At 37.1% G+C, this 15,500-nt stretch overlaps 1 protein-coding gene across 25 annotated transcripts in view; it reads right to left on the bottom strand.

Moving 5' to 3' along the window:
* Nucleotides 1–42: 42 nt before the first annotated feature.
* Nucleotides 43–15,500, bottom strand: part of adgre9 (adhesion G protein-coupled receptor E9) — a 41,605-nt gene continuing 26,147 nt past the window's right edge. For 2 of the 25 annotated variants that reach the window (XM_087237999.1, XM_087238000.1), the window contains 15 exons: nucleotides 12,501–12,788; nucleotides 12,383–12,411; nucleotides 12,232–12,300; nucleotides 10,401–10,590; nucleotides 8,662–8,778; nucleotides 8,354–8,535; nucleotides 8,068–8,232; nucleotides 7,790–7,993; nucleotides 7,480–7,712; nucleotides 5,848–5,914; nucleotides 5,648–5,739; nucleotides 5,074–5,236; nucleotides 2,971–4,261; nucleotides 2,370–2,912; nucleotides 1,828–2,258 (listed from right to left, as the gene is read on the bottom strand). In XM_087237999.1, coding sequence (XP_087094125.1) covers nucleotides 4,202–4,261; nucleotides 5,074–5,236; nucleotides 5,648–5,739; nucleotides 5,848–5,914; nucleotides 7,480–7,712; nucleotides 7,790–7,993; nucleotides 8,068–8,232; nucleotides 8,354–8,535; nucleotides 8,662–8,778; nucleotides 10,401–10,590; nucleotides 12,232–12,300; nucleotides 12,383–12,411; nucleotides 12,501–12,777 — 1,848 coding nt within the window. In that variant the 5' untranslated portion in view covers nucleotides 12,778–12,788 and the 3' untranslated portion in view covers nucleotides 1,828–2,258; nucleotides 2,370–2,912; nucleotides 2,971–4,201. Of the gene's footprint in view, nucleotides 4,262–5,073; nucleotides 5,237–5,647; nucleotides 5,740–5,847; nucleotides 5,915–7,479; nucleotides 7,713–7,789; nucleotides 7,994–8,067; nucleotides 8,233–8,353; nucleotides 8,536–8,661; nucleotides 8,779–10,400; nucleotides 10,591–12,231; nucleotides 12,301–12,382; nucleotides 12,412–12,500; nucleotides 12,789–15,500 lie in introns of all 25 variants that reach the window. The other 23 variants (XM_087237995.1, XM_087237997.1, XM_087237998.1 and 20 more) reach the window with 17 other exon arrangements.

Raw genomic sequence — 15,500 nt, 5'->3', positions numbered from 1 at the left:
TAAATTTAACAGTAAACTTACAAAGGCCTTCACAAACACAGCTACAATATCATATTGTTTATTAAGACCTTGGAAATACACCAAAAAGATCACCTGAATGAAAGGGAAAATGAATAATTCACATGCTTTAATGCATGGCAGCACGATGGCTCAGCGGTTAGCATTGTCGCCACACGGCAAGAAGGCCACTGATTTGAGTTTAAATTGAGTTTATCCAATTTTCCAAGGACGACTCCAGGGGAAATCGGAGCACTCAGAGAAAACCCACTTATCATGGGGAGAACATGCAAACTCCACACAGAAATGACTACTGGCCTAGCCGGGACGCGAACCAGTGACTTTCTTGCTGTGAGGCAACAGTGCTAACCACTGAGCCACTAAGCTGCCCATTTTTCAAATATTCCTTTGTCAAAATATAAAACAGTCCTTGTGGATGAAACATTCGTTTTCTCTGTGACAGCTTTCGAGCTTGACATGCAAATATATTTTCTGAAACTTTTTTACAGCTTAACTTTTAATGTATAACACTATGAAAATGAAAACCTGTGGCCCCCCCTACTTAAATATATTCACCCATTTACATGACATTGTATGACGCACATGAATATTTAAAATGTGAAATGATCACAATCAGCATTCTGAGCTCAACAAATAAAATATAATAATGCAAGATCAGTAAATAAAGAACTTCACAACTCATCATCTGATTACATATGACGCAAACTCATGTTATTTCCCTTTACCATAAGCTTAAATGTTTTTAGACAATTACCTACATTTAACTGAAAGTATTTAATAATTATTTTAATAACCATTTACAAAGCATTATATAACGATAATCAGCAATGCAATATCATTAACAATCTGCAACTATATGCTTTTCATTCACCAGCAATAACCCAGATGACATGATAATTAATGCCAGACATTTAACAATAAACATAAAAAGTCTGTATCATATAAAACATCCTGTAAAATAGTGTCGATTTTATTTGTTGCACTTGATGCTGTGTCCAGAGCAAAGACATGTGAAGCAGTTCTTGTATTGTTGCCTGATCTGGAGAGAAAGGAAGCTGAGTGAGCTTTAGAGATAAATATAACCTCTGAAATGATCAGATTGATGAACAGTAAACGTTAAACAGATTAACAGAGTCAGACAAAGAAAAGTGATAAGAAGACAGACAAAAACTGAAAAAAATGTAAAGAAAATGCATCATATGTGTGTTTGAACACAGAGAAACACTCAGTTCAGGTATTTTTTTTTAAGGTTTGGTGAACACAGAAACCTCAATTTTCTAATCATTAATTTCAGATATTTTATGCAATCAGATGTCAGCAATACATGCATTATCGATTACATGCAATAATACATGAAAAAGCAGAGCAACTATCAGCATGACTGAGTTTATAAAACATAATATGGTCAATGAGTTACTAATAAGTAATAAACTGAAGGGGACCAACAACACAGAACACAGCCTTGAGGGCTTTTAGAAGATTTCAATTCAGTGGCAGCATTGAAGAAATGTCAAGATAGCAAAACAGCAGAGACTAAAACTGAGTTAATGTCTGACCTTAATATTGAGCACACAGTAGTGTGCGTGATAACCTGTAGACCCCTTTTTAAACACACAAAAGTAGAGATATTTTTGTTTACATGTCAGTTATCACTGCCATCATAAAGAGGAAATTCACTGTTTCCTTCTTAAATTCAAATTTACAACAGATGCTCTCATCAAATAAACTCAATATAATATCATATTGTCTGTTAAAACGTTAGTTTAATTAAAAAAAATAAATAAATTAAAACGATGACCTGAAAGAGTGAAAAGTAATCATTTGGTTGCTTTAATGCACAATGTATACACAAGTAACATCACCATCATCATTATAATGAAACAAAAGCCAAAGTCCCATTTCCTGCTCAAATTCAAATATATTAACAAGAAACTCCATATACTCATATCTCACGAACCCATATCCATCCATGAGAGAACATCCATTTCCCTGTCAGTAAAATTTCAAAAACCTTCCGCCCAAAATCAAGTACAGGGTCGTCATGATGCTGGTATTTGGTACCAATCAATACTGAAATTTAAAAACATCCATTTCCCGCTGACATTTGAGCACTAGTGAGCATGTTCTTCAACAGTGCTGATTTGTCGTTGTATTCACATGCTCAACAGAAATGATTGTGAAGGTCATCAATTCACCAAACTCATCGATGTTTACTGAGTGTAACCACAGATACAGAAACACTGGAGCGTTTCATGTCGATCAGCTGGTTTGTCTATAAGCTGACATAAGAGCAATGCGCTGATGAATCACAGCTTTAAAATGCTCCAGTGTCTCTTTATCTTTGGTTATACTCAGTAAACAGCGATGAGTTTGGTGAACTGATGACCTTCACCTTCAGTCCTTTCTGTTGAGCGCATGAACACAATGGCAAATCAGCGCCGTTTAAGAATGTGCTCAGCAGTGCTCAAATGTCAGCGGGAAATGGATGTTTTTTAAATTTCTGTATCGATTGGTACCGAATCCGATTGGTAGCCAGTGTCAGCCAAGTCAGGGGGGCCCAAGCTCGGTCCTGGAGGGCATGTTTTCTGTAAAGTTTAGTTCTGAATGCAAGCTTGTGCAAAAAGTTTAACATGTGAAATCGCATCACGTGAATGCGTGAGACCAATCAATGATGAAAACATAATTTTTCTATACAGAAGATTCAAATATGGACCAAATCGCGGTCTTTTTTAAATGTCTTATCATCTTGTTTAATCCTGCATCTTTTTCGCAGTGCCATACAACAGGATTTTGTATACTCAAACACTAGTGTGACCACAGCATTACTAGGCTTTCTAGAAAAATCCATGCACATGTGTTGAGGTGAGCTGAAGCTAAAATCTGCGATACACCAGCTCTGCAGGTCTGAGTTTGGACACCCCTGCTCTAAATGAACTGTGATGACTGGTGTACCGTTGGCAGATGTCAGTAACTGATAGGGATTTAGGTATTATAATGCAACAATAACAAATATGCAAAAACATTTAGACCTGACTCTCTATTTTTACAACAACAAAAGCAAAGCGGAATATAAACCTGTAGTATTAAAAAAGTTTTAACATTAAATGTTGTATATCAAGCTATGGCATCACGGTGGCGCAGTGGGTAGCACATCGCCTTACAGCAAGAAAGTCTCTAGTTTAAGCCCATGCTGGGTCAGTTGGCATTTCTGTGTGATGTTTGCATGTTTTCACCGGGTTTCCCATACAAGTCCAAAAACATGTAATATAGGTGAACTGGGTGTGAATGAGAGTGTATGAGTGTTTCTCAGTAATGGGTTGCAGCTGGAAGGGCATCGGCTGCGTAAAACATGCTGGATAAGTTGATGGTTCATTACGTTGTGGCGACCCCGGATTAATAAAGGGACTAAGCTGAAAATAAAATGTATGAATGAATAATTGAATGAATGAAGCCATCTTCCATCGGATTTCTCCATTTCTTATTTCAAACTACAGTATTTTTCTCAAATTAGTGTGAGTATAACCGGAAAAGCATGCCTAAAACTCAAACATTATAATACTTATTGTAATAGCAAACATTAAAGTAACAAAAAAAAAAACGATTGCGAGCAGAATTAAAGCAAAATTAAATCTTATAATTAATAAGCTAAGAAATATTGAGCCAAATGACGATATTTACTGTAAATTACAGAAGATGCATTAGCTGTTCAGTTTTTACAGCTTACTTTTAAAAGTGTATCTAGATCCAGATAGATGGCCCTTCCTCCTAAAAATGCATTAACCCTTTTATGTGACATTGTATGATGCAAACATGTGAAAACACAAATTAAAATGATCAGTCAGCATTCTGAGCTTTACAAACTAAAATATAACTATGCAAGATCAGTAATTAAAGCACTTTACAACTCATCATTTGTGATTACAACAACAAAATTGTTATTTCCCTTTACAATAAGCATGCGCTTACATTTTATAAAAACAGCTACATTGAACTGAGAATATGAAACGAGTAAAATGAACACATATTTAATTTAACATCATTAATAATCTGCTACAATATTATTTTTTTCACTCACTAGCAAGAAAACCATGCAGTTTAATAAACAGATGACATGACATTTCACATTCAAAGTAAACATGTCAATAATGTTGTATTTCATTTGCTGAACGTGATTCTGTAGACCTCAGTATTTTTTGTGTCCAGAGCAAAGACATCTGAAGCACTGCTTGTATTGTTGCATGATCTGCAGAAGAGGAGAGCTGAGTTAGTTTTGCAGATCAATTTAACCTCTGAAATGTATTAATCTTTTTAATTAAGGAAGAGTAAGCTGTTTTCATGATGGGTGCTATCATGGTGTAAGTGAAGGCCTCTGATATCTCAGGTCTCTGGCATCATAGACTGGTCAGAGGAGAACTGGTCACCCCGGCTGAGCCTGGTTTCTCCCAAGATCGGTTCTCCACTTCTGTCAACTGAACTGAATGACAAGCATTCCACCACAACTGTCCTGTGTGCCGGATGTAATGGAATGTACCATAGACTGAAATATTGTCATGACTTTCTCTTTTCTCTATATATCTTAAGATGCTTTGACACAATCTACATTATAAGTGCTATAGAAAGGATGACTTCAGAGTCTGCTCCAGTTCTCGACTTTGCAATAGAGCCAACTTCTGCCTGTTCTCTCCTGGCCTGCTGGCTCTTCCCTGGATTTATGCTTTGCCTCAGTGTCTTGGGCCTTTTCCCAGTGCAGACCTGACCTTCTGAGCCTTCAATTTGTTTGTTTGTGCTCCACAAGCCTCCCAGGCTTTGCTTTTTTGCTGTTCACCTAGTCATTTTTGTGGGGGCTAAGCCAAGGCCCTATTGTATGTCTGGTAATTCATCCTACTCTTTTATTGGCTGTACTTTAGTTACTTTTTTGTTTGTTTTAATTATGATCTACTGCATTCTCATCTTTCCCCTGACTCAACTGATATTTGGAAATTGTTATTACACTGAAGAGATGTCAAGATAGCAAGACAGCAGACAGTAGAGGCTCAAACTGAGTAAATGTCTGACCTCATTATTGAGCACACAGTAGATCAGGAAGATGAAGGTTCCCTGCTGAGAGTTCAAGACCAGGAAGAGGATCTCCAGCACCTCACTGCCATTAGTGAAGAAACCCAGAATCCAAGGACAACCAAGAACCACAAACTGAGACAGTGTTTTAAATGCCAAAATCCTGTAGAGAATCAAAGAGCATTTTTGTTTATTAAATAAAACATAAGTATAAGCTATTTTCAAGAAACGACTAAAAACTCAACTATTTAGTCTCCACTTTACTTCCTAATCTGCAATTGCCTCTCTGAATATCACACTAACTGTACCAAAAAAAAAAAAAAAAACTAATACTACTAATACTTTCCTTCTTAGACTTTACAGACCTAAAACTTGCCTACAGCACTTATTCATTGTTGCTCTTATAGTTGTGTAAATTGCTTCCTTGTCCTCATTTGTAAGTCGCTTTGGACAAAAGCGTCTGCTAAATGACTAAATGTAAATGTAAATGTAAACATTTATGGCAATATGGTAACTGCTTGGGTGAGAACTTTTAAAAATGGTACTTCCAATAGTGAAAAAAACAGATTCTTACTTAGTTTGCTTCATCTGTGAGACTTCAGCATTTAGATTTTTGAGAGTCGAGTTCAGAGTGAGGACGATTTTAATGAAGAAAATCGTGTTTAACTGCAGAAAAAAATATATAATTTGTTTTAATAAATATATATAAATAATAAATTTATAAATAATAAATATATACATTTAAAAGCCTATGCATCACATGCTAGAACTTACTGCTAGTATGACACAAACAGGACCCAGAAAACTCCAGATAAAACCTTCAGCAGTTTTAATCCAGCATCTGAGGAAAGAAAAAAAATATTGAATAAACACATTTTAATCTTGTCTGTGATGTTGATACCTTGCATATATGTCAATAGAGCTTTGCAGTGTCTTAAAGTTAAATCAATATATTGTTTTTTACATGCAAGTAGACAAGATGATTTTCACATAATACACAATTCAGTCAAAAGTCCTGTCGACAAATAATCTGTTTTTCATTGAGTTATTTTAGTGACTTTCAAATTCAATTTTTCACTAACCACGTGTAAAAATCAATTATTTCGCAAAAACGCAATGTTGTACAGACAGCAAATGTAACTAGCATATTAATGTAGCCCAGCTTTTGCTGTTTACAGTGGTATAGGGCAGTGTTTCTCAACTGGTGGGTCGCGACTAACATTTTCAGTGGGTCACGGAGTGTGGTCAAAAAACAACAAAAGTTATGTTTTTTACTTATTTTTCTTATACCGGACTTTTATTTTGAAATGCGTGCGCGACAACCCTACTGTTTGACATGTGAAGTTTCATCTAATTATTGCAACAAATGCGTCAAAGTGCAAGTACGACCCCTAATATGTAAAGTATGGATATATATATATATATATATATATATATATATATATATATGTAGTGAGGTGCTCTCATAAGAGAGCATTAAACCCTCTAAATTAAGTTGACATTTAGAAAACAGAAAACATGTTTTATAAATAGTTTATAATTAACAGTATTTGTCATTTTTACTTTGTAATATTTCTATAATTTGATCCATTTTGTTAAAATGACAGCAATAAAATATTGTTTATTTGTAAGTCTTGGTGAATTTCTTATGATTTATCTGTCACTACTTGTTTATGTTAACAAATAAATACAAATTAAGTATAGTTCCTAAAATTATATTATAGTTCATAAAAATTTAGGTTGCGGCTTGATGACCATGTAAAAATGTGGGTCCCATGGCCAAACCAGTTGAGAACCCCTGGTATAGGGTGTATGCATAAGGTTTTCAATTTTCAGTAACCCAGTTAAAGTGCTTCCAGTGAACTGTATGCTGTTACAAAATCGCAGCATTCAAGGTCTGTTTTCTTAAAAAAAAAAAATCAATGATCTTCACTATCGGACTGATATCCGATATAAAGTGGGTCACAGAATGTACAAGAAGCTCTGCATTAAATTGCATTTTTCCGCACCATGTCTTTAAAATATGGACATTTATTTCACTCCAGTATTTATAATGGAGTTTCTGCGCTCGCCTGCTGATATTGACAGTGCGTGCTTATAAATGACTTTTCATCTTGCTTTACACTTGAACAACTAAATGAATGCTGAAGTTTATTTATTTTAATTACATTACAACATCTATGCTGTAAAAAGAACTGCATAACAGTGGAAAAGTCACATTAACTGTTCACCAGAAGATTATCAGTAGGGGAAAAATACACAGATGCATACACCCTATTAAGACTTTAACTAATTATATGTTTATCAACTCCATGCCCCCAAAACACCCTCAGACCAGAGGGTTAATCAGATACCAGAGGCGCTTTATTTCCTGCTAAACAAAATAACAAAACAACACCAACTCACTGTTCACTGCCATATCCTTCTGGAACCAGCCCAATAGACACACCCACCACAACTAGAGCAAGCACATATCCAATCACACACAGGAATCCACTGCTAAGCACCTCCTTCTTTTTGGAGCTGATTCGTGATAGGTTCTGGACACAGATGAAGAGCAGCACAGCTTCAATGAACATCCACACAAAGGCGGAGAGGAAGAGGAAGTGCAGAACGCCTGCTATCGCCACACAAAACACCTGGAGAGCATGAGAGAGGGTTATGATGATTCTCAGTGCGGCTGTGCTGAGCTGTAGAGCTCCTTCATCATTCTCACCTGCTGAGGGCGAATGAGGCTCAGGAACTTCTGTGTGAGCAGCAACAGAAGGTGAGCCGACAGCAGACTGATGCAGATGTTGATTCGAGCCACATTATTGACTCCAGGACTCCACTGACAAAGAGCAAAGGACAACAGAGCCAAACTGAAGAACACCAGACCCACGATCACACACACCAGATTCAGCAGATCCAGCAGATCGCTCTGAGAAAACATGCAGAGAACATGAGTGCCAGATCTGTGCTGCTCTTCAATGCTCTCTAGAAATGTTCTGGTACCGGTGGTGGACTGCTGCTGGTCTGCATGATGAGAGCGAATGTGGACAGATGAACACAGGAACACACAGTGTGGCTGCTGTTGCTGTTTAACCTAGAACAACCATCTACAATCCACTCGCTGTCATTCCAGTACACACAGGACAGAGAACTCTTAGGGTTAAACCCCTGCAAAAACAAGCACCAACAAGCATGCAGCATCAGCAAAGAAGTCTTTTTTCTGGGTTTACAGGAAACCTTGCTACAGTAGATCAACACTGACTGATAGCAATCAATGAAATTAACTCACTTGGATGTGTTTGAGGGTGAAGTTGACTGGTTTGGTGAGTGCAGTGTTGTTGGTTTGGGAAAGAGTAGCTGAGATCACAGTGGACATCATGGTTTTAACTGTGTTTTCTGAAGTGTTGAAGAATTCAGGTTTAAGTATACTGTCCATTGCGCTGTAGCTCACGAAAGCCACAGAAGCACTTTCTGTAAAATTTAAAATTAAACGTTATACAGTAAAGTAAAATAGCAGAAATAATTTAGTTGAAAGACAAAAGAAAAAAAGACAGTTTAGATTTGTATTTTTTACGAGTGCTCAAGCTTCCCACATACTTGAAATGCTCTGCTTGGCAATCCCAATTAGGTCGATCTCCAATTGGGCCGTTTTAGTATAGATGGGAGGGATATCTGCTGCAGATGCATTGACTCCAATCGCAAGAACTGTAACTTCTACGATGTAGAAAATCAAGAACACATGTAATCTCTCTTATGAACAGATGTAATCTCTTACATGTTGATATATGGCTGTTTTACTGTACATGTTGCTGTGCATAGCTTCTTCACATGAATTTTAGGTCCATACATCTTAGCTTTGTAGGGTAAGATTAATAAAAAAACATTTAAAAATGGTATTTGAACTTTTGCTGGAGAACATTTTTTTGGGGGAACAAACTGAAAAAAAATATGGATTCTTGGATTTCTCAAGAATAATTTATTTTACTATAATGGATACTCTTCCCAGCATCATAGTTTTACTATTGAAACACATTAAATACACCCAAATATGATGAATGGCCATTATATGAATACATAAATATAACTTTAGCTAAATTATCTGAAGATTCATGTATTTATTTGTAATTCTAATGCTTAAATGCTAATACATGTCATTTTTGCAATATTTTGAAATTCACATATGACATTTTTGAAATTGAAACTTGCTATGCTAAATATGCCATATACAGTGTATCCGGAAAGTATTGATAGCACTTTACTTTTTTCCACATTTTTAATGTTACAGCCTTATTCCAAAATTGATTAAATAAATTTATTTCCTCAGCATTCTACACACAATAGTCCATAATGATAATGTGAACAAAAAGAGTTTTTGAAATTGCTGCAAATTTATTAGAAATAAAAAAGCTGAAAAATCACATGTACATCAGTTTTCACAGGCTTTGGCTAAAGCTCTACATTGAGCTCAGGTCATTCTGTTTCCACTGATCATTCTTGAGATGTTTCAGCAGCTTCATTGGAGTTCACCTGTGGTTAATTCAGCTGAACCTTACAGAACCTGGAGAACCTTACAGAAGGACAACCATCTGTGCAACAATCCACCAATTAGGCCTGTATGGTAGAGTGGCCAGACAGAAGCCACCAGCCCACCTGGAATTTGCCAAAAGGCACATGAAGGACTCTCAGACCATGAAATACTAAATTCTCTGGTCTGGTCTGGTCTGGTCTAACTCTTTGGAGTTAATGCCAGGAGTTATGTTTGGAGAAAAGCAGGCAGCGCTTATCACCAGGCTAATACCATCCCTACAGTGAAGCATGGTGGGGGAAGCATCATGCTGTGGGGATGTTTTTCAGCAGCAGGAACTGGAAGACTAGTGAGGATAGAGGGAAAGATGAATGCAGTAATGTACAGAGACATCCTGAATGAAAACCTGCTTCAGAGTGCTCTTGACCTCAGACTGGGGCGACGGTTCATCTTCCAGCTGGACAATGACCTGAAATGGCTGTACATCGTCGCTTCCCATCCAATCTGATAGAGCTTGAGAGGCACTGTAAAGAGAAATTGGCCAAAATTCCCAAAGACAGGTGTGCCAAGCTTGTGGCATCATATTCAAAAGACTTGAGGCTGTAATTGCTGCCAAAGGTGCATCAACAAAGTATTGAGCAAAGGCTGTGAATACTGATGAACATGTGCTTTTTCAGCTTTTTTATTTTTAATATAAAATACATTTAATATATTGTGTGTAGATTTTCGGATACACTGTGTGTGATTTGCATATGTTGCCATTATATGTCAGATTTCTACTAGCAAAGAGAGACGCAGCTGTGCTCTTTACCTGTATTGTTGAGAGCAATATTCTTCACGGTCATATTATCTGTTGCCACGACCAGTGCAGACACCAGATTCTCAAAGGCGTTCAAATACGCGTTTCCAAATGACACCAATGTACTTTTTTCTACAGGATTGTCAGAAGTCGAAACCTTCATCTGAGCAGCATCAACCACACTCAAAAAGTTTCCAGCATCCTAATCAGAAACCAAAGAGAGACTCATGTAGAATGCAAACGATTTCTATGCAAAAAATAAACTAATTTATAACGTTTATAATAACGTTTATATAAAATAACACATTTATAATATGATATAGGGCGAAGCAGTGGCGCAGTAGGTAGTGCTGTCGCCTGACAACAAGAAGGTCGCTGGGTCGCTGGTTCAAGCCTCGGCTCAGTTGGTGTTTCGGTGTGGAGTTTGCATGTTCTACCTGTGTTCGCGTGGGTTTCCTCCAGGTGCTCCGGTTTCCCCCACTGTTCAAAGACATGCGTTACAGGTGAATTGGGTAGGCTAAATTGTCCGTAGAGTTTGAGTGTGTGTGTGTGGATGTTTCCCAGAGATGGGTTGCGGCTGGAAGGGCCCCTGGCTGGATAAGTGGGCGGTTCATTCTGCTGTGGCGACCCCGGATTAATAAAGGGACTAAGCCAGGGGTGTCCAAACTTTTTGGGCCGAGGGTCAGATGCAAAAAAAAAAAAAAAAAGGTTGTCCTGGGCCAAATTTTACATCACACAGACACGCATATATATATATATATATATATATATATATATATATATATATATATGTGTGTGTGTGTGTGTGTGTGTGTGTGTGTGTTAATTATTTCAACTGTGTTTCTAGAAAGACTTACGTTTTTAAAATCTTGAATCTTCTCTAGGCAAATTACAGTTGCAACACTCATCAGACACTCCTATATAAATTCTCCTTCAGTGAAGGGTTTCCTGTGCATAACTAGCCAGCATAGAATTTTCTTGCTCTTTATTAGCATTAAAAAACTGCTGTTGTTGAGCTGACAGGGCAGCTGCTAATTGTTGTACTTTTTGATCTCGTTCGGCACCAGTGTAAAAGCTGAAAGCCTGATGTTTTGTTTCATAATGTCTTTTAATATTATATTCCTTCATTAATGCAACTGATTCCTGGCAAATTAAACAGACACATATTCCACTGACCTCTGTGAAGAAATATTCTTTGCCCCAACGTGACTAAAATGTCCTGCTTTCGCCGGTTTGTTTTGCTTCATTACAGGAACTGCTGCCTAATTGAAGGCGTGTCATAGCGTTATTAATTGAATTACGTTCATTTTTGTATAGCGGGCCAGATTCTATTAATATTTATAAAAAGCCTCGCGGGCCGCCACAAAACTGATTGCGGGCCGTATTTTGGACACCCCTGGACTAAGCCGACAAGAAAATGAATGAATGAGTAATATAATAGAAAAGATTTAGTCTTTATTTAATCAGGTGCCAGATAAACAATACAACTCATGTATCCATTTTCTTGTTAAACAATTTACTGTACATGGCATTAAATTGGTAATAAATTATCTTTAGCAAAATATCTAACAATTCTGCAAAAAAAGTGTGTCCACAGAGCTGAAAAGTTATTACGTAGTATAGTCACTGCTATTATATTGAGTCATGTCTGTGCACCAGTTTTTAGTACCACAAAAATACTGTAAGTGTAATCTGAAGATTGTTATTTTTATTAGCGAGATAGTAACATTAACCAACTTCTATGGTAGAATAGAACTGAAACTATTTCAATACAAGCAAAAAATAAAGGTTAAATGTTTTTGATAATGACCCTATGTTGGTTCAGAACAGAAACATTACTCACTGTGGGAGACAGTTGACCTGACATATTGGATATCAGATTAAGCAGATTCGTAGTGCTTGCGACTGTCTGCTGCTCAAAACAAAGAAGAGAAAATAGTTCATCAGATCACATTACATGTAACGGAATTGTTTAGAAATTATTTCCCACATACGTTTGGAGAGCCGACTGAAGTTGTCATATCTATAAGGAGAGAATTAAAGAAATGTGTAAACAATTAAATTCAAACATCTGACATGAAGAAGCTCAAGAAGACGGTGTGCTGTACACACCTCCAAGGCAGGTGCAGGAGTGTGTCTCCGCACGGCAATCACAGAGGTCTGAATAAATGTCGTAGTTGCAGTTGATGCTGCAGTTGTAGGATCCGAGCTTGCAGGAGCAGCCAGAACTTTTACTGTTGCAGGAATAGGCCATGCAGGCAGTATTTTGTCCAAGACAGGCTCTCTCTACATAACTGGAGGTATTAGCACAGGTGCTTGTGTTCGCCAAAGGAGAGCAGTAGTAGCTCTTCTGACATTGTCCAATTGCTATGTTATATGCAACCAACATCAGCTGCAGTGCTAAAGAGATAAATCCATCAGTTATTATATAAATCTGTATAAATCACAGCATGTGTTTTGATTAGTAGACTAGACTAGACTCTACATTGTGCTGTTTTCTGGAAAATAGGGGTGTCAAAATAAATTTTCGGTGCACCGCAATGCAGACAATTCAGTATCGTTCAGTAATAATCATAACCGTTATAATGTACTGACGTCATTTACCTCATATGCGTTAGGTCGCCGTAGCTTACTATGGCGAGGGAGAAACTGTGGACAGTTTCAATGCGTGTGTGTTTGCTGGACAGTCTTTCACAGACACAGCAGAAGACTGTATTTCAATGCGATTGAGAAAATAAAAGTAAACTGCATTTCTCTCTCTCTCACTGTGGCCCATTTAAACGGCTGGCGTGCTGTTTCCTCTCCTCTCCGCTGTTACAGCGATACTTCTAAATACAGACACGAGAGCGTGCAGTTTTCACCACCGTGTCTCTAGTCTATCACGGATCAGCTGTGTTCGCCGCTGCCGTTTGTCAGTGTCACTCAACTGTAAAGAGTGCCAGCATGTTAGAGCCAATCACAGCCCTTTCTGTTGAGCGTGTGACCAATCAAAGGGGTGTAAGAAAGACCTTGCCAGATAAGGAAAGCGAACGGGATATTTTTATTTCTTCTTTTGCTATGAATGCTTGTGTTAAAGGTACAGTTTATATATCTGACTGTTTGTATTAAAGGGCACAATTGTATTACAAATAGTATATAATATAAATATATTCATATATTTTAGTACAAGAATTGCTGTGCTGTGAAAAAAAATATAAAATTGTGCATGGAACGCATCATCAATGCACCGTGATGCACTGAGATATTGAATTGAACCGAATCGATGGCATGATAATCGTAATCGAACCATGAGACCAGTGTAGGTTCACACTTCTAGTGAATATTGCTAAACTGCTAATTTTTGACAGAATTGCCATAAACTTGATTTGCCCAAAATGCTACTGATTTCCATATCCGTCAACGTCACCAATTTGCATTATTTCTTTTCTGAACGCTCATTTTTGAATGAACATTAATATTTTGTGTAACATGAGCTAAGAAAAAGGCTACTCACCTGTTAAATGAAGGATGAACTTCATATTGATCTGAAAAAGCTTAATATTCGCTAATTCTCAGACAAAATAATGTCCGCTGTCAACTGCTGAACGCAAGCGAATGACCATGAGCTCAGTAAAAAAATGCATTTGCATTATGTTTTCCACACCTCACATATACAAAACTGTTGCCTTTTAAACAGTGCACTACTGTCTAACATCATTTACATATTTTCTGGGAAATGTTATTCCTTGCAGGTCAGTTAGGGGTTGGACTGTTTCCCAAAAGTACCTCAAAAAGTAGCATTCAATTACTGCAACAAAGATCATCTTCTTTATACAACCAGCACTAGTTTATGAAAAGTATATACGAAAACTAAATACAATCTTAAAAATGTCACTCATTTAAATAATTGGAAAGTGAGAACAGGCAATTTACATAGACGTAACAATCAGTTATTTTTAGATGTTATTCTTTGTAAGGACATTTGTTTCTTTGTTTTTATTTCAGCCTGAACCGATGCACAAGAAGAAAGAAGGACCTCCTCTGAATTAGGGTTGCTCGATTATTGAAAATATAATTCCAATTATTTTGGTCATAATTATATCAAATGATTACAAGAGGGCCATTTGACAAAAACTTATTAATTTCTAAAATAATAAAATAAATAAATATGCAGTTCCTAGCATAATTGAGTACATCCCCTTAGAAAATAAATATTTTTTCCATTTCTCAAGGAATATTAAACTGTTTTATTATATTCATTAAAATAAGAGTGTGAATAACATGTCATCTTTGGGAATAGAAAGATAATGCATTTAAATTCAAATAAGCCATTTACAAAACGCACAGGGGCGCAGAAGGAAGTGCTCCTCAGTTGGCTTTTTGTGTGGAGTTTGCATGTTCTCCCTGTGTTTGCGTGGGTTTATTCTTGGTGCTCCGGTTTCCCCCACAGTCCAAAGACATGCGGTACAGGTGAGTTGGGTAGGCTAAATTGTCCATAGTGTATGAGTGTGAATAAGCATGGATGTTTCCCAGAGATGGGTTGCAGCTGGAAGGGCATTTGCTGTGTAAAAACATGTGCTGGATAAGTTGGCGATTCATTTTGCTATGGCAACCCCAGATTAATAAAGGGACTAACCCGAAAACAAAATGAATGAATGAATTTTAAAACAGGGCAGCATGGTGGGGCAGTGGGTAGCACAATCGTCTCACAGCAAGAAGGTCGCTGGTTTGAGCAGCACTTGGGTTAGTTGGCGTTTCTGTATGGACTTTGCATGTTTTCCCCGTGTTTGCGTGGGTTTCCAGTCCAAAGACATGAGCTATGCTGGATAAGTTGGCCATTTATTTTGCTGTGGCCACCACAAAAAGAAAATGATTGAATATTAAAACCACTAAAATATATATTTTCAGACCTAGTTAATACTAATTCAGAGTTAAGATGCAAACATTTAGTCTTTAAGACACTATGAATGACTGAAAACCCTGATTGGCTGCTGTCATTTTCGCCATTAGTGTTTATGTTCAGCTCTGGGTTCACTTTTCCAGCCAATAGCAAGACAGCAACTACTGTGGAGGTGGGGATAAAGATTGGTCAAATTTAGATAAACAACCAATGCATAAAATAAATGTAATTTC

Source organism: Danio rerio, chromosome 1 (assembly GCF_052040795.2).
Source record: "Danio rerio strain M-AB ecotype USA chromosome 1, GRCz13ab, whole genome shotgun sequence".
Lineage (NCBI taxonomy): Eukaryota > Metazoa > Chordata > Actinopteri > Cypriniformes > Danionidae > Danio > Danio rerio.
Note: the sequence above shows the minus strand (reverse complement) of the source record. Positions and strands in the feature narration are given on the sequence as shown.